The sequence below is a fragment of the Danio aesculapii genome, chromosome 15 (assembly GCF_903798145.1).
Source record: "Danio aesculapii chromosome 15, fDanAes4.1, whole genome shotgun sequence".
Taxonomy (NCBI): Eukaryota; Metazoa; Chordata; class Actinopteri; order Cypriniformes; family Danionidae; genus Danio; species Danio aesculapii.
This window is the reverse complement of record NC_079449.1, coordinates 15,038,681-15,065,104: the sequence shown is the minus strand read 5'-3', so window position 1 is coordinate 15,065,104 and position 26,424 is coordinate 15,038,681. Positions and strand designations below refer to the sequence as shown.

Sequence of the window (26,424 nt, the reverse complement as noted above, 5' to 3'; positions counted from 1 at the left end):
CTCACTCTACACAAAAAGCAACATATATTCATTGCACACATTCATATGATCATGATGCGTTTGCACAATATGATAAAATATATTTAAGCTAAACTCTTTATCTTAGTATTTTGTTTTAATATACGCACATTTACAATTAAGTCGCACTTAATGGAAGAGAACAGCGTTTTCATTACCCTTTAGTATCTCGGTTGAGTTGCGCTTCTGGGGGACTTTTATTTTAACCTCCCCGCAGCCATTGACGTTTGACGTCCGTTTGCGTGCAGTTTCACAGCCTCTCTCGTGTAAATACAGTGCGCAGCTCGTGATGTTACGGAGTATATTTATCTCCACTAATTCTTTAACACCACAGAGACTTTGAGACTGCGGAGAGAAGGCAAACGACAAGGCTTTATCAGGTAGTTTGAATACTCTTAAACATATTCATCCTGGATCATGACATTGTATTATTTCAGTATGACATTTCAGTATGTAAGTTACAGTAATCGGAGAAGTGTCGCTTTAATCTGCACTTTGATCAGTTTTCGCGACCATGTGTAATGAGTTTGATAACATTTCGCATTGAATATGATCCTGGCGTAAATGTTATATTTAAAATGTTATAGTAAACAACAGCAATAATTGAGAGATTGCAAATTAATCTTATGGTCGATATCTTATAAATTACATTAGCTACACTTTTCATTTAGCGACCCTTATTTTGTAAAAGAGAATATAATTTTTGTTGTGTAAAAACCCCGATGCATTTAATGTGATGCACACGATGTTATGATTGACAGGTGAGAGGATGGAGGAAGATTTGTCACGTGCTTTGAATTCTGTCAGTTTGGAGACGAAAGATGGCAAGATGGAGAATTTCGGGTATGTTTTCACTTCGAGCTTTCATTTAGCTTACGCTTTTTCATATTAATTTATCAATATTGTGTTTTACACCTGTTCAGGGGCACAAAAAGGAGTATTCTCATTATGTAATGCACTGATGTTGATATACAATGATCCATTCAGATTTTTCTTGAGTACAAACAAGTGTGTAGATGGTGTATTTTTTGTCACAAGGTTGTTTATTAAAGACCTCAAGAGCTTTTTGTATTTCAACATCCAGAATTCTTACAGACAGAACAGTTCAGTCTGTTGTTTGCTGAAATGGTGAAAGAGTAAAGTAGGGATAAGCACTTTGGGATTAGCTTTCACACTTTGGTACAACAGGTTTCTAGTCATGTGGGGGTTTATGGGAAACCATACTGTTTTACGGTTCCAGATTTTGGCCAACAGTTTCATAACAATATATGTCATGTAAACAGAATATTTTCTATTCAAGATCTTCAGGAATAAAAACGTAGCAGTTTTATTTGTAACTGACTATAAACTTGTGTGTGTGTGTGTGTGTGTGTGTGTGTGTGTGTGTGTGTGTGTGTGCGCGTGTGTGTGCGTGCGTGCGTGTGTGCGTGCGTGTGTGTGTGTGTGTGTATGTATGTATGTATGTATGTATGTATGTATATATGTGTATATATATATATATATATATATATATATATATATATATATATATAAACACACATACATACACACGCACACACTCACCTGCCACTTTTACACCTTACTAGTACTGGGTTGGACCCCCTTTTGCTTTCAGAACTGCCTTAATCCTTCGTGGCATAGATTCAACAAGGTACTGGAAATATTCCTCAGAGATTTTAGTCCATACTGACATGATAGTGATATTATACAGTTGCTGCAGATTTGTTGGCTGCACATCCATGATGCGAATTTCTCATTCCACCACATCCCAAAGGAGCTCTTTTGTATTGGGTTCTGGTGTCTGTGGAGGCTATTTCAGTACAGTGAACTCATTGTCATGTTCAAGAAACCAGTCTAAGTTGATTCAAGCTTTATGTCATGGTGCCTTATCCTGCTGGAAGTAGCCATCGGAAGATAGATACACTGTGATCATAAAGGGATGGACATGGTCAGCAACAATATCCAGGTAGGCTGTGGCATTGATACAGTGCTCAATTGGTACTAATGGGCCCAAAGTGTGCCAAGAATCAACAAGGCATTTACGTCCACAGAACAGCCGCTCACTGGATATTTTCTCTTTTTTGGACCATTCTCTGTAAACCCTAGATATGGTTGTGTGTGAAAATCCCAGTAGATCAGCAGTTTTTGAAGTACTCAGACCAGCCCGTCTGGCACCAACTACCATGGCACATTCAAAGTCACTTAAATCACCTTTCTTCCTCATTCTGATGCTCTGTTTGAACTGCAGCAGATCATCTGCTGCCCATGTCTACATGCCTAAATGCATCGAGTTGCTGCCATGTGATTGGCTGATTAGAAATTTGCGTTAACAAGCAGTTGGAAAGGTGTACCTAATAAAGTGGCTGGTGAGTATATACATGTATATACTCGTGTATATACGTGTATGTATATATATATATATATATATATAATGTTAATAGAATAACTTTGGGCTTGACTGTATATACATTTACAGTAAATAGCTTGTGTCTTTGTATGTAGTATATATGTGAAAAATATTAATATCTTTTATATATATAATAGAATTTATATGGCTGTACAAAAAAAAAGAAAATATATATTTTATATTTTTTTTACTTATTCAAGTCCTCAATAATGCTACACTACTGTTTGAGGGTCCCTCTTGTAGAGTTTAGATTAAATGTGTTGGGTGGGCCATGAAGCTCTTGTTGAACCAGATTAGCATTTTAATCTTTAAATCTAAAAGTCCGCCTTTGCGTCACCCTCCTTCTACCCCTCCTGCATCCAATATCACATTCTTGACTAATTATTAATTATTGGAATTACTGCCTTGGCCTTCCTGAAACTCAGAACAAACAAATCTGTCAAGGCACACAGTAATGTCAAGCAGAATGGAGGAGATCTCTGATTATTTCAGTGAAAAGCTTCAGCGAGCGCGTTCAGACAGCGCTGCGAGCAGCAGCACACAGTCTACCAGCAGCCGACAGCATGTGCGACAGCGTCTGGCGATGCTCTTGACCTGTGTGGATGATCTGGACACCGATCATAAGCTTCACTCTCAGGTGGCAAAAACCTTAGATGAGGCTTTTTTCGTCTGCAGGCAGATTGCGGGCCGACCTAAGAAAGACCGCTTCAGGTTTTTTAACTTTCACTTCTCTTGTTGTGTCTGCCAGATCTAAACTGCAGGTTTTGTGGTGACTCTATTGTTTCAGAGACATATCAATGATCGCTGGGGGGATGAGAGGTTTTGAACTTTAAATGTTAGCCTGAAGGTCTTATAAATGGTTAAACGGATTGCGCTGTGTAAGATGTAAGCTGCTGTGTGAAATGCTTGGAATTTTGTGAACAGATTAGTTTAGTTTAAATGGTGTTATTGTTAAAGGTTTCCTGAAGTGACGTGAAATGAACAGCTTTGTTTGATGATGTGCTATATAAGATCAACTCAACAATAAAGGGCGGGACATATATTAAGAAGCTCCTCCTCTTTTTGAAAATAGCCAATAGCATTTCGTTCAGTTTGCCACAGTCTAGGGCTGGGAAAAATGCAGTCTCTAATTATTTTCCATAATAAACGATAACGATATATATTTCGATATAAGTTGTTAATGCTTCCATATTTAAAAGAGTACCGCAACAATGACTGAAGCCACAAAAATTAGAGAGTTCATTAAATGGCATTACATATTTTTGGCCAATAAGTTTATAGTGGATAAAAATTCATTAATATATAATCACTAATATCAACACACTAGATTCTCATTGTTGCACATTTCTGCTGTGTGAATGGCTCTTAGATCAATATAAAGTCCAGAGCTTATCATTGTTATTGACATAAATTTTAATCGCTATTCGATATAATATCATTTATATCGAGCCCTGCCCAGCCCTACCACAGTCTATGATGGCAATGTTGAATCTGACTAACAGTATTTTCCGCTTTCAAATACAGCATTTACTGTGTAAATCAATTGGGTCAAAAATACTGTACGTTTTGTGGTCCGTGTCGACATGATCTGTTCTTTTAGAAATGCTAGTGCTGCACCAATTTGTAATATTACAGTCTGCGTGAAATCTAAATTTACAACATTTATTTTGCTAGCGGACATTGTTATTCTTTAGGTGAACAATTAATTAATCCAGTGAAAAAAATATTAATTTTGGTAATCTTCAATCAAAGTCTGAGCATTTGCTTCTACGTTTGGAGTGGTGGTGCTTCTGTGTTAATGTCAGTTTGACAGCTTCATCCAAAATATTCTTAACCACACCACTCTTATCTTTTTCATTTGCTGCGAGGTAATGATGAACAAAAACGAAAGCCCCGCCCCCTACTCCATACACTGTTTTAGTTGGAAGTACATCAACATACTCAAATAAAAGACTTTAACACTTTCTTGCAAAAGATATTTGTGTAGGGGGCGGAACTATTCAGACACTAGTAGGGCTACATGATAATGACATTTTTATTTTTGATATTTTTCTTTTCTGTAACATATATTGCAGTATGAAATCTATTTCACCGGATTGCTGTGATTTTGTATTATATAGGGTATCTGCGGGGTCTTAAAGTTTTAAAATGTCTAAAATTTCTAAAACCAAATTTTAGGCCTTAAAAGCCTTAAATCCACTGACATATTCTGTTGTAGGTCTTAAATCATTTTAAACGGGTCTTAATTTTCCTATGTCCATGTAAAGCTATAACCAATTGGGCCAACACCCATCCAATCACTAACAATATATTTCACTAAAAGTTTTAAGAAACGATTATTTACTAACTTAATTTTCTTAATAATATGGTTTAATCATTTTCCTTACAATAACATTTGTTTTGAATGTTTTTTAAGGTTTTAACTTGGCCATTAAAAAAATCTTTGTGCTTAGCCTTGTGTAGGTCTGAAATTTCAATCATTATGATGTCTTAAAATGTCTTAAATTTGACTTGATAAAACCTATAGAAACTCTGATTATAGTGCATTTGCATAACATACAATAAACTAGATAAATACAAAAAGAAAGGATACAAGAGAGAAAAACAAACTGTGCTTTATATTTTAATTATTTGTCTATAGGTTTGTGCACCTGCATGCTTTAAACTCACTTATATTAAAACTTCAACTTCACAATGGCTAAACGATTTTAAAATTACATGCAAATCAAATTGTGGTGCTTGGTCACCTATAATTGGTCACCCTACTTGACATTGCGCATCCTGCGATCTGACTATTTCAGATGCAATGTTAATGCTAAAACTATATATTGTGCAGCTATAGACACTAGAAGTCATTTTATTGATCAGAAAATCTGATTTGAAAAAAATCTTATTAGTGGAAGCAAGAAACGGCAAGTGAAGGCTTTTAACTTGTAAAAGTGAATTTAGAAAAGTGTGAAAATAGATCAACTTAAGACTAACAACACCAAAAACATCAATTATGTTTTCCCGGGGACATTAATCTGAGCCGTTATGTGAGGTTAGCATGGTTTACTTGGGGATTTATTATATAAATAGAAATTATTTAATTGAATGCGTCTTTCTTTCTTTCACCCACAGGCTGTATGTGGTCACGTGGAATGTGGCCACAGCTGAGCCTCCAGATGATGTGAACGCTCTGCTTCAGCTCAACTCCCCAAAGAAACCTGACCTCTATGTGATTGGGTGAGTTTTATATTTTAAGATCTCTTGGATATGCTGTGAAGTAAATAATGATGGCTGTGTTTGGACTGTGTGACGCTGCTCTTCAGTCTGCAGGAGGTCAGGGCTGCGCCTCTGAAGTTTGTGTCAGATTTGGCCTTTGAGGACTCCTGGAGTCACCTCTTCATGGACACTCTCGCCCCGTTGGATTATATAAAGGTGCTTTGTTCATAAAATGTGAAATTTTAGTCAATTATTAATATATATTTTTTATTAATAATAGTATGCACATTTTATAATTACAAATATTATGCATACATCATTAATTAATAGATTTTGTATATAATACATATATTAAATGTTCTCCTGTTTAATAAATATATTTTATTGATATTTTTATATATTTATGTATTTACATAATTTTATTGTAAAACATTTTTATTGTAAAAAATAATTTATATATTTTATTTACTTTATTTATAAAGATTTTTTGATTCTATCTATCTATCTATCTATCTATCTATCTATCTATCTATCTATCTATCTATCTATCTATCTATCTATCTATGCAGTAAATATTTACATTATTACCCTCTAATATAAATATTTCATTCAGTATGTTTATATCTTTCATTTAAATAGTTTTGAATTAAGATGTTTAACATAAGAATGCATTATGAATATGTTTTCTCATTTTTTTATTGTGCCCTATTTAGGTGTCCTCCATCCGGATGCAGGGTCTACTTTTGCTTTTCTTTTCCAAACTGGAGCACGTTCCCTTCATCAGAGACATTCAGGTCACTTACACCCGCACAGGACTCTACGGCTACTGGGTAACATTATATTATATTATATTATTATACAGTAATATTTATGAGAGCCACTATAGACTTACCTGCTGAAAACTCTTTGCTGCATATCTGCTTATTTTCTTGTTAATAAAGGGTAATAAAGGAGGAGTGACCATCCGTCTGTCCTTCTACGGGCACATGCTGTGTTTCCTGAACTGCCACCTGACGGCCCACATGAACTACGCCTCTCAGAGAGTCGATGAGTTTGAGCATATTCTAGACGCTCAGAACTTTAACACCAAAAATACGCCGCACGTTTTGGACCACAAGTTAGTTTATTATTATATGTTGTAAAAATTGACCACATAGAAGTGTATTGAACTGTGTATTGATTACGTTCTTTGGTCATTACATCTGCATTATATCTCTTCTACATATGAATTCTCTTACCTCATTCTCAAGGGTGGTGTTCTGGTTCGGGGACCTGAATTTTCGTATCGAGGACCATGGTATGCTCTTTGTAAGGAACTGCATCACCAGCCAGCGTTTCAATCTGCTTTGGCCTAAAGATCAGGTATTGAATCTTTATTAGTGACATTAATTATTTGTATTAATTGTATATTTACATTCCTCTTGTAGTGTTTTTATTATTTTTGTACACACCCATGGTCTGAGAGTAGCATAATTTTAATTCTCTGTATGTCTGTACATATGGCAGAATTGATAATAAAGCTGGCTTTGATTAAGGGCATAATACACTGCTTTGGAGCAGTGTTTCCTAACTCTGTTCCTGAAGGCACACCAACAATACACATTTTCAACCTCTTGCTATTCAAACACACCTGAATCAAATCATCAGAACAATCGAAGAGACTCAAACCTGAAATGAATGGTTCAGATAAGGGAGACATCCAAAATATGTACTGTTGGCATGCCTCCAGGAACAGGGTTGGGAAACACCTCTTTAAAGGGAGTAACAATGCCTATAAATGTAAATTAATTAAATTAAAATACAATTATTTGCAGGTACAGAATCAACTCATTTTAAGGGATACTTCCTAGTAGATAGGGAAAGATGCAAAAATGGAAATTTTCTCTGTCAAGTGGTTCCAAACCTTTACGTTTCTTACTTTCTGTTGAACACACACACACACACACAAAGTATATTTTGAAGGATTTTGGAGACTGAGAGACATTGACGACATAGTAGGAAAAAATACTATGGAAGTCAATGGATTAAGGGTTTCCATCATTTCTCAGGATATCTTGTTTTATATTTTTTTATGCGTCAGTAAAAATAAACAATGGCTTCGTTTAAATTTTGGGGTGAACTATTCCTTTAAGAGCAGCTTATTTATCAACTAATTTCGAGAGAATCACATGCTTATGATTGATCACAGCTGGTCCCGCATCAGCTACATATATCGTGCCAATCTGAAGAATCCTAACTCACTAAAAATAACATAATTTTAATTTATAAATTTTCACTTCAGTCATCTTCTTCTTGAAGAATCCACCCCTACTCCTCCCCCTTTTCCAGATAGGATGGCACGGTGGCCCAGTGGTTAGCACTGTTGCCTCACAGCAAGAATGCCACTGGTTCATGTCCTTACCAGGCCAGTCGGCCTTTCTGTGTGGAGTCTGCATGTTCTCTCTATGCATGCGTGGGTTTACCCTGGGTTCCCCGGTTTCCTCCCACCATCCAAAGACACAATATAAGTCAATTGACTAATCCAAAAGTCTCATAGCATCTCATATCTCATAGCAATACCTAACTCATTAACGAGCATGGGAGTTCTCGAGACCTACCTGAGCTCAAACTCCCCTCTTGCCCTTCAAACGAGAGGGACCCTCGGGCTCGAGGATATTCTGAGCTTAGGGCTCTCTCCTAGGACAGCATGCCAAAAACGCTTTATTATCATCTTGAATTTGCAAAACAGAGCAAAAGTAAACTAAGAAGTAAAAGCAGACTTATATTCACTACTGAAAAATTGATTTTCACCAATAACAACATCTAGAAATACAAAATGTCTATAGATACGACTGACAAACTTAAGTGACCGTACTGTTTTTAATTTAATTGTCATTTTCAATGCCTTGTAGGATTGTAGTTCTTCCCTTCATTAAAGTCATTTAGTTCACATTCTTTAACCTTCGTATTTTTGTCTGATCTTTATATACTTCATTACTTCAGTATTTGTGATGTTATGATTCTCCTCACAACTGGTTGGTTTGGTTCATGGTTTATAAAGCCTCAGCAAAGACTTTGAAAGTCCCTTGTTTGCTCACTGATGTGACTCAAAGATTGTTGACCCATCTGATGATGTTTCTGTCTCACCAGCTCACCATGATGAAACAGAAGGAAGTTATTTTGCAGAAGTTTGAAGAGGGACCGCTGGACTTTCAGCCCACCTACAAATTTGACTTGAACTCAGACAACTATGACACAAGGTACTTTACACAATATATCCTGCGGTGTATCTTACTTTCATACAATTGTTTTGTTTACTTAACACAAATGTAGCTTGTCAGACTGTTAGATCTCACTTCTCATGATGTCAGAACTGACCAAAAATCATCAAGCACCAAACACAAACACAAGCAAGATCTGGAGACTGATGTCATCAATTGTTCATTCAGACCATGTCCACACTAATACGTTTTCATTTAAAAACACGGTTTTGGGCTTCTGTCCACGCCGAGATGGTGTTTTTGGAAAACGAAAATGTATCTTGAATGCATTTCAAAGTGGATCGATTTGAAAATGCAGTTTTCATGTTGCAGCATGGACTGTCAAAACGGAGGCTTTCAAAAAACGATGATGCATTTTAGTCATATGACACAGTCATGTGAGCAATTTAGCTAACATTGTAGATGACATTGTAAAGCAGATGTTTGAATGCTGTCCATTTTGACAGCTTTATTAACGATTAATGCAAGTTTATAAATGCTCCATATTGCCTCTCTTCAAAGGATACAGAATGTTTACTAGGAGCTATAGTTCATAGGTGGTTGTGACATTTTGCCACGTTTCAAAGAGACGGAAAGTAAATAAATGTCAGGTGGATATGACGCAGATAAAACCGTCTGTACATGAACAAAAGCATTTTCAGTCATTTTAATGTCGGTGACAGCAAAAATAGAAAACTATGTGGACACGGAACGTTTTTATATGGAAATTACATTTTTAAATGTATTCATTTAAGTTTTGAAATTATACAATTTTATTGGAGGGAAAATGTCATCGATTGTCTATGAGCATGTCAAACTATTGATCAATGACTGCAGAGTTTATCCGAGAATTATAGGAATCTTTCAGGATTTCCAAAATTTGTCTCGTATAACAAAATTGTGGCTAAAATCACACAGTGAGCCAGGCCAGCGCACATTATTATTCTTTTGTAAACAATTAATCCATACAAATTAATCCACTGAAAAAATCTTCAATCAAAATTTGACCATTTGCTTCTGCATTTGGAGTGGCGGTCCTTCTCTGTTGACGTCTGTTTGAATGCTTCAGCCACAATATTCTTAACCACGCCCCTCTTATCATTAGTTTGCTACAACGGAATCATGCACAAAAAGAAAGCCCCGCCCACTACTCAATATTCCATTTTAGTTGGAAGTACATCAAAATACTGAAATAAAAGTCTCAGCAACGTCTTGTTCACACAGAGTTCAAGGTTGTGTTTACATCTGAAACAAAGATGTGTTTTTGATGATCTGATCAAGTAGATGCGGATAAATACTTTAGTAAATGGTGTCTAAAAGACTTTAAGCTTGTCCACTTTGACATCTTTCAGAGAAAACAGAGGCTTGCTATCATAGTGAAAAGCGAATGTGTTTAAATGCATTTACACATCCACAATCACTTTCTATCTGCCATTTGACCAAACATGTGACTGATATTAGACAACAAAAACAAGTTGTTCATACTTTTGCATTGCACCAAAACACAGATTACATTACATGGTTGTACTTGCACTGAGTGTTACTGTAAACGTGAAACTTGAGCTTGAAGAAATAAGAGGAAAATCTAAACACAATAATCACGAGACGCATTTAAACGCATGTATATACTAGGTGGAAAGGCATTTTTCTTTCTTGATAAAAGTCGAAGTACATTTCAGATACAAAAAAAAAACATGACTTGCTACAAAATAATTACCCTTACCCTGAATGTCCCCCAGCACCTCTTCCAGTGTTGTTCTTTTGTGTCAGATGTTCACGCATGCTCTCTTTCACCTCTGCAGGGTTCAGGAGACATGGTTTGGTTTTAAGTAAGCTTTTTATTTCCCATGTGCCTCTTAACTCTCTACCCCTGCTTCTCTAGCATTCTGCCAGTATTCCTTACAATTATCCCTAATGTTAGCAATTCCTTTAGAGAGCAGAAAACTATTTTCTCTGCTGTAGAGCTCATCCACTGTTTCAGCAGTTCTTATCCTGGTCCCTGCTCTGCACATGTTGCATGTCTCCCATTTAACACACCTGATTTAGATAACCAGCTCGTTAGAAGAGAAAAGCAACTCCATGAAGCAACTGTGTTCCAATTGACATGCTCCCTACATAGTGTCTACTACTCTCTACTCCCTAGCCCTTGCACATGGGAAATTGGCTGAACCTAAGTTACTACATTTTAAAATAAACTAAATTTTGCACTACACTGTTTGCAACATCATACTAAACCTACTACAGAAGTGTGAAGGGATATATAACCATAACCATGAAATTTGCATAGAAGTAATTTCTCACACACTTTAAAGGGACATTTCACCTAAAAAAAGGTGGTTGCAAACCTTTAGGAGTTTATTTTTCTGTTGAACACAAAAGAAGATAATTTGAAAAATGTTAGAAACCAGTAACCATCGACTTCCATAGTAGGAAAAACAAATACTATGGAAGTCAGTGGTTGCCGGTTTCCAACATTTCTCTAAATAACTTCCTTTGTGTTCACCAGAAAAATATCTCAAACAGGTTTGGACAAGTGGACGGAGTAATTGGTGACAGAATTCTCAGTTGTGGGTGAATATGTTTCTTTCGAACTGGAATCATGCCAAAATATTAGGTGATGTCCACTTTGAGGCAACTTGCCTCTAATATAATAAGAGAAGCATACACAATGTGCAGAGTGGTGGGTTGCGAGAATTGGGATTGAGAATCGCTTAACAATTTAATGCAGAGCAGTGCATTGTGTGCCAAACATCACCCCTCTGCTGAACATCATTCATCTGCTGATGTGAAGCATTAATAACTTCCATATAGAAGCAGTCTGTGTAGTTGGTGGTGTGTGTTGCAAAGAGTTAATCTTTTCATCTACTGTATCCTTCTATGTTGTTGTTTAGTAGATGTTTAAATCTTTGCAACACACAGGGTCATAAAGCATGTGAACGACCTAATGCTTGCTTACTGAAAATACTTTTGACCTGCTGGATGTATTTATGGTGCCCAAACGGAGATGCTACCTGTATGAATCACACCATTTACATCGAAGGAGTCATGTCCTCTTATAAGCACCCTGTATCTGTTATTAGCAGTGTTTGTTTTGTAGACGGACGGACGGACAGATAGATGGATAGATAGATAGATAGATAGATAGATAGATAGATAGATAGACGCAGATATACAGACACAATATATAATTTTTATAGTTTAAATATTTATTTATAACAATTTTATATTAAATATTAGTTTATTATCTCTCATTTAAAATCTAAATAATATAATACGGTATCACAGTATTTAAATGTAATTGTTTTTTTCCATTTCTTTTCACTTCATTTGCACAAAACCAGTGACATTGCAAGCTTTTCATTAATGAGGATATTTTTGTTGTTGTTATAAGTTTGCTTTTAAATGTCATTACCAACCTTACAAATTCATCTGTTAATTCGATTGTTAAAAGCTATATTACTAACTAATGTATATTATTAGTTTTACCTCTTTACAATAAAGTCCCCTTTGTTTAATTAGTGTGAAATAACAACTAAAAATCTTTATATTTTCTCTCAACATTTTGACCTGATTTTATGAGTGATTTGGACATGAACATCACTTTCTCACTTCAAAAAGCATGCCACATAATTCATTTTCATAAACGGAATAATGCGACACGGGCACATTGTGCATACGTAGTGCCCGTATACATTTTTGGAGATATTTAGAATTACATAGCCAGAGGTATGTATGGCTGCATTTCGTCTTTAAAACGAATGCTACAGGGCGGTATGATACTGCCAATGGCTTTTGTTTTTTTTTCGTGCTACCAGCTAACCGCTTGCCCCTGTGTGGGCAGCTTTTGTGCTGTTACCAGTTTGCCCAGTAGCTCGCCACATACATTGGCAGACTTGAAACGCAGAGTAGAGTTGACTGTGATGATGGGGTTTGAGTCTAGCAAAAGAACGGTTCCAGAAAGCAGGTAATCCAAATCAAAAGTCAAAAAAATAAAATAAACAAGTAAATAACAGGGTGAGAACAAGGTAAGATCTAAAAAAGTGGTAAAAATCAGGCCACAGCGAGGGATTTCTTTTAAAAACACTGTCGGTTATGTTTAAGGAAGGCGGTGGGCAGGTCAATCAGTGCTTTTGAAAACACTATTGGTTGGGTTTAGGGAAGGGGGTGATTGGTGGGATAGGCGGTCAGTCAGTCAACAGCGGCCTCTGGTGGATTTACGTGAGAAGAACAGGTGCGATTGGCACTCGCAAGAGAAATTTGAGATCTGAAAAAGCATACACAGCGGCCTCTGGTGGATTCGCGAAAACAAAAATTGCAAAAAAAACATCCTGGGACATATTTCGTACTCTTCAGAAATGTATACAGGGGTACATATGCATAATGACCTGGGGTTGCAATAATGGCTGTAAAGAAAAAGTTGCCACAGATCTTCAAACTAAGCAGTACAAAAAAAATTAAAAAGTGATTGAAATGATCCACCTTTGTTCTATTATTTATTATATTCAATCTTCTTTTGCCCTTTTTGTGATTGACTAGTGGTAAGAAACGCAAACCTGCGTGGTGTGACAGGATTCTCTGGAGAGTAAAGCCCAAAACCTCATTGACAAAAGATACCACTGAAGAAGAGCCAGAAAAACAACAGCAGGAGGAACGTGAGGACGAGTTTCCCCTGAAAATGACCCAAGAGTATTACACAAGTAAAATGGAGTATGGCATTAGTGACCATAAGCCTGTCATCGGCATCTTCCGCTTGGAGGTGAAGCTTCAATATAATCACCAAAAAACACTTTTTAATGAAGTACTACAAGGCTGACTATTGGTTTCTCTGTGTTCAGTTGAGAAAGATGTACGAGACACCACTGGTTCAGCTGTTTGCTGAAGGAGAGTGGAGTGCAGACTTTGACGCAGTTATAACCTACAGGCTTCTTCAGGCCTTCGCCTCCAGCGCCTGGGACTGGATTGGGTTATATAAGGTGAGAAAGCTTGCTAAAATGTGGTGTGTTATGATTGAGCCATTGTGAATACAAGAAATAAATGTATTGGTATAACAGTAAGGTCAAGCTAAAATTCTCTATATAGTGACTGAATACTTCTTCACCAAGCCTGGCTCTTAATGTCAGGGTTTGAGGTTGCGAAGGATAAGGCGAGGATGCAATGAATCAAGGATTTTATTATATATATATAAAAAAAAACGACTAAAACAACCTTGTGGGGGAAAAACAGCAACATAACAAAACTGACTTGACTCTGCAGGGCTTGGCTTGGCTGACACCGGAATAACGGAGAATTACTGGGAGAATTACAGGGAAAGCAAACCAATAAACTGAAAAGAGGGCAGGTGAACATAATGATAAATAATAAGATAACAAGGAGGGTGGGACAAGACTATAGACAGGAAATCACATGGTACAAAGACACAACACAAGCCATGTGTTCCCGTAAAACAAGAACATGCAGCCAATAAAAAAATCATTAACCGTGTGTTCACACATAGCAACAGCACATGGCCGAGTGTAAAAACAGGCAATGTGCAACAAACAATGGCAACACGGACAGAACACAAGACACAATAAATAAAACACTTATCGTGCACTCACACATGCGACATGCATGTTTCGATCCTAGTGCCAACTGAAACTGACAAGATTGGAGCGCTGGGAACGAAACGCCATGGCGCGAACAAAACAAACATCGCAGGAGCTGTGGTCTTTATTACATATTGTGCCTTTATGGGTCCACAACAAAAGCGTATTCAATCGATTAACAACCACGGACAGAACTCACATCTGGTCTGTCGTTAAAGTTTTATCTGTTAGTGTAAAAAATGTCCCTATAGAATTTTTACTTCTAGAACCTGACTGCTGCTCTTTATTGTGAAATGGGCTTTATCCAGGATTTTTGTAATACAGACCAGTTTGTCACCTCACAGGTTGGCTTTAAGAGTGTTTCTGACTACATCACGTATGCATGGGTGAAGGATGACCAGGTGTCTTTCAATGAGGAGCTCTTTCAGGTATGCAACATTTACTGTCTAATGTTTTTTCATAAATAGATTTATTTGTGGCGACGCAGTGGCGCAGTAGGTAGTGCTGTCGCCTCACAGCAAGAAGGTTGCTGGTTCGAGCCTTGGCTGGGTCAGTTGGCGTTTCTGTGTGGAGTTTGCATGTTCTCCCTGTCTTCGCGTGTGTTTCCTCCGGGTGCTCCGGTTTCCCCCACAAGTCCAAATACATGCAGAACATGTGACTTGGGTAGGCTAAATTGTCCGTAGTGTATGAGTGTGTGTGGATGTTTCCCAGAGATGGGTTGCAGCTAGAAGGGCATCCGCTGCGTAAAACATGTGCTGGATAAGTTGGCGGTTCATTCCGCTGTGGCTAGCCTGGATTAATAAAGGGACTGAGCTGAAAAGAAAGTGAATGAATGATTATGTTGATTCTTTTACTAAATTGTCATTTTCGCAGGTTTATATGAACAAAGATGAAATTCCAGTTCTGGGGGGAGAGTGTGTGCTGTGTTATTACAGCAGCAACCTGCAGTGTATTGTGGGAATAAGTCAACCTTTCAAGGTAAGTAACATGTCAATTTTGTGTATGCATCAAACATCAATAAAAAAGTTTCAATAAAAGAGTAATACAGCATATCTGCATATAGTAATTGTCATTTTTTTAATTATTTAAATTTCTGAGCAGGAAATAACAATCATACACACTAAAGTATAACTTCTCATACTTAACAGTGATTTAAAAAATTGGGGTTAGTAAGATTTTTGGCGAAAAAGAAAACATTGATTTATTTCCAGAAACTATTTAAAATGACAATATTTCTCAATATAATGGCATTTTCTGTATTTTTAATTTCAATACAGAAAAATTTGTACTTAATTGTGAATTTATAAATTGGGGTCCATAAGATTTTTTGCTAGAAGTGAGAATAATAAGACATTTTTTGATTTATTACCAGAAAACTATTTAAGATGACAATATGTCTCAATATTATGGCATTTTCTGTATTTTTGATTCAAAGAAATGCAGCCTTTCTGGCCATACGAGCATAAAAATCATACTATCTCAATTCATTTAGTTTGTTATATGGAACATTTTACTAGAACCGTACATTATCTGTCCCTGAAATCAAAACATAAATACAGTGAATAAAAAGTATTTCATCCCAAAGATTTCTAAAATGGGCTGATGATTGATTTCTGTGAGTTGTCCTGTGAAGGAATATGTCATTCATTTGGTTCTCAGATTTTTGTTCTTCATTAAAAACGTTACAAATATACAAATCCTGTCATTGTCTTCAGCCCAATTGAACCTACAGCTTTAATATAGTTTTGTAATGCTAAAAACTGTTATTTAGGAAAAAAACAACCTTCAGAAATAGAAAGTTTAAGTTGTTTTCATTCACATCAATTGATTAAAAACATGAAATTTTAAATTCTACAAATAAATACTACAAATATATAATACAAATAAATGTACACTTGTCCCCGTGTCTCTGTCAGCCCTGTCACATTTGCATTAAATTTAACATTTAATGTGTGCAATACACCTTTAAGGCAATGACTCGAAAGTGACATCATTTGATGGAGAAGCTGACAGTGATCAAGGATGCGTTCTATTATTGAATTGTATGATTTATGCTTGTTTTTGTATGATTTTTTGAGAACAACAAGCTTAAAAGTCACATTTTTAAAGTCACATTTTTATAAGTGAAAATGTATGTTTCTGGTAGAATGTCCCTTATGAGTTTTGATTGATATTAAGATGTTTATTGTAAAATGTAAATAAAGATCTACATCACTCTTCTATGAACTGGTTTGTTCTCTAGTAGCATCTAAATCAAATCAAATGAATGTTCACTTTAGGTGCAGGAATCCAGAGCGGCGATTGAAGAGGGTTTAGTGCCTGAAAATATCAATGGCCTTGATGAAGCTCTAGCCAGTTAAGACCAAGTTCAGTACACATTGTTTCATACACTCTGGAGTGATCAGGCTCTGATGTCAAACCAAACATACCTGCGAAATCAAGGAAGCGCAGTTTTAATCCAGAATTGACTGATTTGTGATGCAGGGTATAAAATGTTTTTTCCCTATTTTTTTTTTGTAATCATAGCCAGTTTATTTTAAATCGCAGCCAGTTTGTGGGGCCAGTCCCAATTAGATTGTGCTATTTAAAGCAAGTGCATTTACATTACTGTAATTATTAAAAAGGATTCAAGAACAGTTGGTATGATTTAAGAAACGCATACCAGTAATGTATTTAATTATGATATATAATTATTTTGTTATCTAATTTACTCCACAGCCTTACGATTACAACATTCTCTTAAGCATTTATTTTTTAAACAAATGTTTTTAGCTGCTGTACACTGTCACTTCTGATGTTGTCCTTGTTTTTTCATTCCGTTAAACCTTAACATGGACTGTTACACTGTCAAAAAGGCTTCATTTGCACAATTTCATTGAGTACTTATGGCACATGTTTACTTTATGTGGAGCTATTTATGTCTAAATCATACTGAAGTGGTGTTATTATATTATGTGCATTATTGTGTGTGAATAACTGAAGGATGCCCTGAAATCATATAGTTTGACCAAGTGTATTTTTGTGGTCAGTAAAATTCTAAATTACTTTCATGTTTATGCAACAGGTTAGGCCTATGAGCCTGTGTGTTTTTGTTGAACCAAATAAGTCATATATTGGCTGAATGTGTTTTTGTTTAAAAGTTAGAGTGATGAAAATGTATAAATGGATATATTTGTATCAAATTATACTGTATAAAAGGTAAAAGACTGTAACAAATCTAAATTTCTCTGTAAGGAAGAGCTTTTTATTATTTGTAAGCAGCATACTGATGACGTGAAAATTATTGTTATTTAAATAAATAAAAAATACAATAGTCTTGTTGTTTTTTGATTGAGTTAGTATTACGAAACCACTGAAAAAAAACAGCTGGATTTTTCAGCAGGGTTTCATATCACACTTCAAATATGGCTAATGAAAACGAGGCTGTGAGGGCTTGTTTATATTTATTTTGATGTTATGTGTTTTGTCAGATGGTCATTTTTGGGAATATGCATTTTTAAATGATTGTGAAAAGTAAACAAGCGACATTTAAGCCACATGATAGTTTTCATTCACAGTTAATTTATATAATTTTCCGCCACCTAGTGTTAAAAACGGTTATGTCGCCATAGTTACCGTGTGTTTACCTGCCGGCACAGTGTCAGCAACAGTCGTGTTTTACTGAGTCGCAGAGGCGTTTAGATCCAACAGGTAACGTTATTTAACCCTTTTATTAAATAGGTATCTAGGTATCTTTATTTAACCCTGTTTATTGTTTTAATTCAGATTATTTCGTTTAAGTAAAGCAATGATGGTTAAAACTGTTTTATTCTGATGTAGTTAGGCTGAATTCTATCATTTAAAGTCATGTCGATTGTTGTTTTGGTAACAGTGAAGCTTTTAATTGTAAAATACTAAAAACAATATGTATGTGTAAACAGTTGAAGTCAGAATTATTAGCCCCCCTTTGATTATTTTTTTCTTTATAAATATATGCCAAATGTTGTTTAACAGAGCAAGGAAATTTTCACAGTATGTCTGATAATATTTTTTCTTCTGGAGAAAGTCTTATTTTCTTTATTTCGGCAAGTATAAACGCAGTTTTTAATTAAAAAATAAAATAATTTAAGGTCAGTATTATTAGCCCCAATTAAGCCTTTAAATGTCAGTTTAAGCTGTATAGAAGTGTCTTAAAAATATCTAGGAAAATATTATTTACTGTCATCATGGCAAAGATAAAATAAATCAGTAATTAGAAATGAGTTATTAAAACTATTATGTTTGGAAATGTGTTGAAAAAAATCTCCATTACACAGAAATTGGTGGGAAAAAATAAACATGGCACCTAATAATTCAGGGGGGCTAATAATACTGACTTGAACTGTATATATATATATATATATATATATATATATATATATATAATATATATATATATTATATATATATATATATATATATATATATATATGGTTTTATTATTTTTTTATTTAAAATGCTAAAATATGTGTTCAGCATAAATGAGTACACCCTACACATATCTCTCTTTTAAATTAAAATTTTCTATAGGATGTTTTACAATATATGGTTCATTTCACTGTGGCGGTGACCCCTGATAAAAAAAGGGACTAAGCCGAAGGAAAATGAATGAATGAATGAATGTTTTACAATAAGGTATTTGTGATCCTGAAAATATGTCTGGATCCATCCGCTCTGGCTGATCTATCCTGGAGGCCTATCTATCTACTGACCATTATAAGTTTGGAATAAACCACAGCCAAAATAAATGGTGCCAGTAAGAAAACTGTACAATTTTGGTTAAATATGAGACTGTATCACATATGTTTTAATCTTAATTTGTACCTATTATTACAGTATTACTGTTTTTATTTTATTTAGCTTTTTTTGTTGGGTGGATCTCGGGCTTTGTTTAAAATCAAAATGTTCAATAAAAAAAGAATGTGAAAAAAAATGTAAATAAATAATAATATATTTGTGCATTTACATTAGATTAGTCCGTGAAAAAGCCAAAACTGGAATCTAAACAAACAAACAAAAACCTTAAGATCACTGTCCAAAAATTAGTTCACCCAAATTAATAAGTTGGTGATTTTTTATAATAAATAAATTTGAATAAACAGGAAAAAAAACAAGAGAAACAAAAACATCTAATTTAGTTTTATTTTTACTTTCATATCTTTTTATTTCTAAAGATGTTAAGAATAAAATAGATGTTATTCTTAATTTTTTGTATATAACTGTTTAATAAAACTCCTTAGTTTAAATGCACCAAACATTGTTGGCTATATTCACTGAGAACCGGAAGTTAATATTCATTTTCAAAAGGGGTGTACTTATTTATGCTGGTATTTGTACAAAAACGTGTTAAAGGAATAATTCACTCAAAAATGAAAATGTACTCATTATTTACTCACCCTAAGTGATTCCAAACCTTTATGAGTTTCTTTCTTATGTTTTGCACTAAAGAAGATGTATTGTAGAAAGTCGAAAACCTGCAACCATTGACTACTATTCCATAGTAGGAAAAAATACTATGGAAGTCAATGGTTCCAGATTTCCAGGTGCTTTAAAATATCTTATTTTGTGTTCAAGGCAAGGGTGAGTAAATGAGGAGACGTGTGAAAGTGTAAAATATATAAACAGTTTAAGTCATAATTATTTGCCCCCCTGAATTATAAGCCTCCCTATTTATTTTTACCCCCAATTTCTGTTTAACAGAGAGATTTTTAGAAGATAATAGTTTTACTAACTGATTTCTAATAACTGATTTATTTTATCTTTGCCATGATGACAGTAAATAATATTTGACTAGATATTTTTCAAGACACTTCTATTCAGCTTAAAGTGACATTTAAAGGCTTAAACTAGGTTAATTAGGTTAACTGGGCAGGTTAGGGTAATTAGGCAAGTTATTGTATAACAATGGTTTGTCCTGTAGACTATGGAAAAAATATAGCTTAAAGGGGCTAATAATTTTGACCTTAAAATGGTTTTTAAAAAATTAAAAACTGCTTTTATTCTAGCCGAAATAAAACAAATAAGACTTTCTACAGAAGAAAAATATTATCAGACATACTGTGAAAATTTCCTTGCTCTGTTAATATTTTGGGAAATATTAAAAAAAGAAAAAAAATTCAAAGGGGGGCGAATAATTTTGACTTGAACTGTATATATATATATATATATATATATATATATATATATATATATATATATATTATAATATATATATATATATATATATATATATATATATATTTTTTTTTTTTTTTTTTTTTATTTATTTATTTTTTTTTTTTAACTAAAATATTAATTTCTTATTATTAGAAAAAAAATGTCTCGGCTGATGGGACCCCCAGACAAGTTTTTGCCATCCGAGTGGAAACATGCAAACCAGGAACATTACAGAAGTTCAGAGGCTGGACGAAAACACTCAGAGAAACTGACAGCAGAGTGTGAAAGGCTCATAGAGGAGTGCAACAAATCGAACAAAAGCATGCAGCACGATACTCAGAAGAGACTCGGTATGTAAAACAAAACACCACAAAACACGTGACAGGATACAAACGGCCATGCAGCAGAAGTGCAGGAAGTGTTATGTTGATATTATTAAAAAAGAATTTGTCATCCAGTCCAAATGATCTAGCAGAGTTATTGACTTCCTTTCTAAACTATGATGACAGTTTACTTTTCCCTTTGCATCTCTACTTCAGAACGGAGGATCCAGGACATCAAATTCTGGAGGCAGGAACTGGTGCAGAAGTTTGAGCAGATGGTGCAGGAGATTGAAACCCTCATAATCTACAAGAGCCGTGTGGAAAAGGCTTTGGAGAGCTGCTCTGAGCCCTTTCAAGTGACTTTGCAATGCCTGGCTGAGAGGTACTTCTCACTGGCCACTATACACACTGCAGCTTAGTTGGGTTGCGGATTTCTGTTCTGTACACACACAATAGACAATATGCACAGTTATTGTGGACTTTGGCTGCATTTACACTGCATGGTTCAAGTGCACTTGATTTTTTTTCTCCTATGTGGCACAGATCGGATAATGTCCCTGTATGTGTAAGATAGAAAAAATCCCATGGATTCCATTTACTCAAAAAAGATTCAGGCCTTATTCATATGTGTGAATTAAACTGTCATGTCTTTCTATACATGTTGCATTTAAGATCTTCCTTGTTCAAATAAATGATAAACACTACCCGATTGAGATGAGACAACATGAAGAAATTGTGTGGAACCCAGCGGTTTTTTACAATGTAGGGTATAATAATAGACTGTAAAAAAATTCTGAGTTCCGCATAATCGATTTGTTTTGGGGAAACATGAAGGAATTAAGTTAACTTATTAGTTTTTACAAATTTAAGTGGATTAAACATAAAACAATTAAGTTGTCAACAAAAAAAGAATTGTGTCGTTTCAACTTAATTTCATTAAGTAGTATCAAACGTCATTTTTGAGTGTACACTGAAAGCAATTTCCTGTATATTCTACAGTAACTTATTTTCAGCAGTTCGCTAGTAACTTACTGTAAAATCAGTTCCAGCAAAAATACTGTATTCACATTTACAGCACCATTTATCTGGCTGTATATGTGTTTACAGAATTGTATGTACATCTTTACAGTATAATATACAGTAATGTTCACATTGCAGCATTAACATACAGTTACATACCGCATAACTGTCCTGCACTAAAATACAGTTCATGTTACAGTTAAATACTGTTTAATGTACACAAATCGTTAACAGTTTGACTACAAAAGTGAAATGTAGACTGTTTTTTACCTGTCTTTAAAAATAATAGTCTCTCCACGCAGTTCAGTGATGGCATCGAAACTCAGTTCAGGGTCACATTTCTGTGGAGCAATCGGTTTGGGCTTGAATTTTTCATGGTCTGGGTTTTCGCCTTTTAATTCACACAAATGCGATGGTTAACTCAGGATTGATAAGACTGATAGAGTGATCTGTAGGTCAGAATTGTGTATTGCTCACCATAGAGAGACTGGATGCCCTCGATGTCGTCCTCAGAGAGAGGGAAACCTTTGGCGTAGGAGTAAACCGGGTACATCAGGGATCCGGGGTCAGACGAATGAGCCATACCGAGAGCATGACCAAACTCATGAGCCGCAACCAGGAACAGATTGAACGCTGAATAAAAGAACAGAATAAAAGCAATGATTAGTTATAAGCAAGTAAAATCAATTATGTAAAATAAAATAAAAAACTAACAAAAAATTTACATTTAAAACATCTATTTAATATCCGTTTTATAACTTTAATTGGTAAAATTTCACTTACAAACAGAACAATATTTGCACAGTATGGCTAATAATTTTGCCCTCTACTTTATATCTGTGTGTGTGTGTGTGTACAGGTTTATGTGGTTTGCAAGGACACAAAATAGTATTAGCATGTAGTTGTATTCTATTATTGTGGTTTATGAGGACATGTGTTATGCCCCTGTAATTCAAAACGCTCAAAATCATACATAACGGGGTCTTTTCACATCTAAATTTTGCTACAAGTTTCTTGTGAGGGTTTTGCTTAGGAGTAGGGGTTCTCGTAAACCAAATACAGGAATTAATGTGTGCATGTTTTGGTTCTTTTTTGCACCATGATAGTCTTCTGTCCATGTTTCATCCTCGTCAAAGTGTGTATCGCCACCGATGCCGATTCCAGGAGGATAGGCATGGGCAAGAAGCCCATCAGGTCCATCAAACGGGTTGAAGTCTCCATGTTCTGCCATTCACATATACAAAAACGCATGAGGATTTGAAGAAAGGATGAATACCCTGCATTAAATCCTGCATAAATAACACAAACGGTGGTACCTTTTGTTCCAAAGCTGATCATGATGTCGGCATTTCCATCATACGTTTTCGTGAATTTTAGCGGGGTTACTGTGCTCCAGACGTTCAGTGCTTTTCTTAGGGCTCTGTCCACCACCTTCTGCTTCAGATCAGGAGTATAGTTCAGAATCCTGTGAATAAAATGAACAATATACTGGTTGCTTTATTGATATGTTTATTATTAAATATGGTAATTATCTGTGAATTATTGCTAATTTAAAAAAAAAGTTTGGTATTTTTAAATATCAACTGAGCACTGTATTTGTTCGTGTTTTGATTTTGTAAATTAGAGTTATAAAGAAGATTTATATATTTATTGGATTAAATATCGATTGTCGGCTTTCAAATGTAAAGAGTTATTGTTTATTGGTATAGTCCAAACTGTCCGTATCTGCATCCTTTGTTGTACTTAATTAATATAGAAACTTGGGGCGGTCGATTTATCTATTTTAATACAATTAATACAGGCAGATTACTGTTTGAATGAATCTGAGTTCTGAGCAAATCAAATAAATACATGAGTAAATTGAATTATCATTAAACATTATTTTATTTAGAGGATTATGTCTTTGAACTAAAAGTATTTCAATTTAATCAAAAAATTATAAATTAACATTAAAAGTGAAAATAAAATACATAAATAAAAGTTTACTCTTTTACTTAAATAAACTCTTTTACTCTATACTCTAAAATCTTTTACTTACATTTGTGTTCTTTCAAAACCTGTATGATTTTTTTTCTTTTATGTAATATAAATTATTATTAAATTAAACAAAAAACTTCATAAAAACAGTAAATTATAAATAAATAAAAACACAAAATAAATAAATAAATAAAATTGATACTTAACCAAATGAAAAATCATTTACCTTGTGTTGTGTTGTTTCAAACCTGTATGATTTTATATATATATATATATATATATATATATATATATATTATATATAATAGATATATATATATATATATATATATATATATTATATATATGATATATATATATATATATATATAGTATATATATATATATATAGATATATATATATTATATATATATATATAAAATAATTTTAAAATTCGCTTGAAGATTATGGTAAAAAGTAATCAAACTTTTTTTAAGCTGCAATAAGTGGTCTGTAAATTTATCTAAGGACCAATTTACAGTCAATTTCTGAAAAAAAGCCCGGTCATTGCAGCCTAAATGAAATTCTTGAATTAAAATATTTATTTCTAAAGCAACTTTTTTTATGCTTTTAACACAATAATAACCTAAAAAAAAACAGCTAAATATCATATAAAATTAATTCAATCACTAATCGCTACATCATGGAATAAATTAGATTACATTTTAATCGATGTACTGCAAAAAATAGTCAAGACAACATATGTTTTTAGTTAACTGTAACTTTAAAAATTAAGTTAGAACATAATTAACTTAGTGTAATAAGTTACACAAGCTGTTTTTAAGTCAATTTAATATAATATTTCTTCAAATGAATAAGGTTAATTTATAATATATGAGGTTAATTTGATTCAGCTTATAAATTGAAGAAAATAGATTTTTTTAAAGAGTGTGAACAGTGTTATAGTACAAACACAAACCTGAAGGTCACATTTGTGGTTTTCCATTTAAGATCTCGAGGAAAGTGATTATATTCAGCCACATCTGGAACTCCGCAGCGAGCCATTTTCATCAGCTCACAGTGTTGTCATCCAGCTTTCCGGTCACTTCCAGCTTAAAAAACTCCTGCATCTCTCGATCTTCTGCTGCATGAGATCAGATGACTTTCCCGGTCGCTGAAAGGCCAGCTGGCATTCCATAAAACCTTTGAAGATATTTCTAAGACAGAAAAAAAACATATTAAGCATGCAAATCAACAAGCAAAATCCTTAAAAACAGCTCTTCTTACCTTGGCTAACAAAGCTTTGTCTTTCTCCTCAGTTGAAATGGGTTTTGCTGAACTATATGCAGCGATCACCAATAGTAGCACAGTTTTGAGCTCCATGTTGGCTGTATAATGTTGTGCTGGGTATGAAAGGCATTTTTATAGTGCTTCGCGTCCCGTCAAAAATTGTTTGTGATTCATGTAAAAAGTACCTTGGGCAATCTGCCACTTCCTCTAAACGCGCAGCCAGCAGAATGTGGTTAAAATCTACTTTTAGGACACCTAAGTGAGCAATGAAGTCACTGCTGCTGCACTCAGACTGATTTGTTGACTCATTTTTGGTCATTTTAACAAATTGACATGCATGACTATTGTTTTTGTTTGGTAATTTGGGTTGATTTTAGAGTCTGATGTGCTACAAGCTGCTCAGGTTTTGGTAATGCTTGATTTAAAAAATACGAGAGATATCTATTTCTGAAATTCATATCCAGGTGACTATCTTTTTCTTCCAACTGCCGGGCAGGATTATGAATCATAGTCGTTGGGTTTGACCTGGCATATGACTTATAAACATGTATGCACACATTAAAGAGGAAATATGGAGAACATTTAGCAGAGAATATAGCGAGTACCCAGACTAGGTGTTGTCAAAACATTCATTACTACACAATTTCTATCCAATGCTTTGAAAAACTACCCATGGCTTGACAAATTAAAAAAAAAAAAAAAAGTTATAATTAAGTTATGGGAACCACAAAAAGCAATTGTTTACCTTCCCCAAAACCATACAGTAGTTTAAACGGATGGATTTTTTCACCCAAAAATAAAAATATGTACTACTCTGCCCCTCAATAATTGACATCCATAGTAGGAAAAGAAAATACTATGGAAGTAAATGGTTACTATAGTTTCCAACCTTTTTCAAAATATCTTATTTTGTGTTAAACAAAAGAAAGCAGCTTTTCAGTTAAAGTTGAACTACTTACCTGCTATACAAATACACAAGAAAACCATGGTTAATTAAATTCCAATTCAAGGACACTCACCATCCTACAGCTATGGGATATATTGTGTATATGCTTTTACTAAAAGGATAAGGCTTTGTTTGAACTAAGAGAGTGTGTCTGACACTCAGAACTTATTAGGAAGGCTGTTCCAGAATTTAGGAACCATATATGAGAAGGCTCAACCTCCTTTAGTGGACTTTGCTATTCTGTGTACTACCAGGAGCCCT

The 26,424-nt window shown here is 34.5% G+C and overlaps 2 protein-coding genes across 2 annotated transcripts in view; one reads left to right on the top strand and one right to left on the bottom strand.

Annotated features, from left to right (window-relative positions):
- mmp13b (matrix metallopeptidase 13b) overlaps positions 1–25,310 on the bottom strand; it is a 41,357-nt gene extending 16,047 nt beyond the window's left edge. Inside the window, 8 exon segments of the mRNA XM_056474108.1 lie at positions 13,422–13,537; positions 22,241–22,361; positions 22,448–22,603; positions 23,069–23,194; positions 23,287–23,435; positions 24,907–25,006; positions 25,009–25,144; positions 25,215–25,310. Coding sequence (XP_056330083.1) covers positions 13,422–13,537; positions 22,241–22,361; positions 22,448–22,603; positions 23,069–23,194; positions 23,287–23,435; positions 24,907–25,006; positions 25,009–25,144; positions 25,215–25,310 — 1,000 coding nt within the window.
- On the top strand, positions 279–17,210 carry LOC130241709 (inositol polyphosphate 5-phosphatase K-like). Its single transcript, XM_056473625.1, has 13 exons — positions 279–398; positions 780–861; positions 5,546–5,650; positions 5,737–5,845; positions 6,343–6,459; positions 6,571–6,746; positions 6,880–6,991; positions 8,759–8,868; positions 13,405–13,624; positions 13,704–13,841; positions 14,798–14,881; positions 15,327–15,431; positions 16,733–17,210. Exons 2-13 carry the CDS (start codon positions 788–790, stop codon positions 16,811–16,813), a joined length of 1,431 nt encoding a protein of 476 aa, XP_056329600.1. The 5' UTR covers positions 279–398; positions 780–787; the 3' UTR covers positions 16,814–17,210.
- Positions 25,311–26,424: the final 1,114 nt, after the last annotated feature.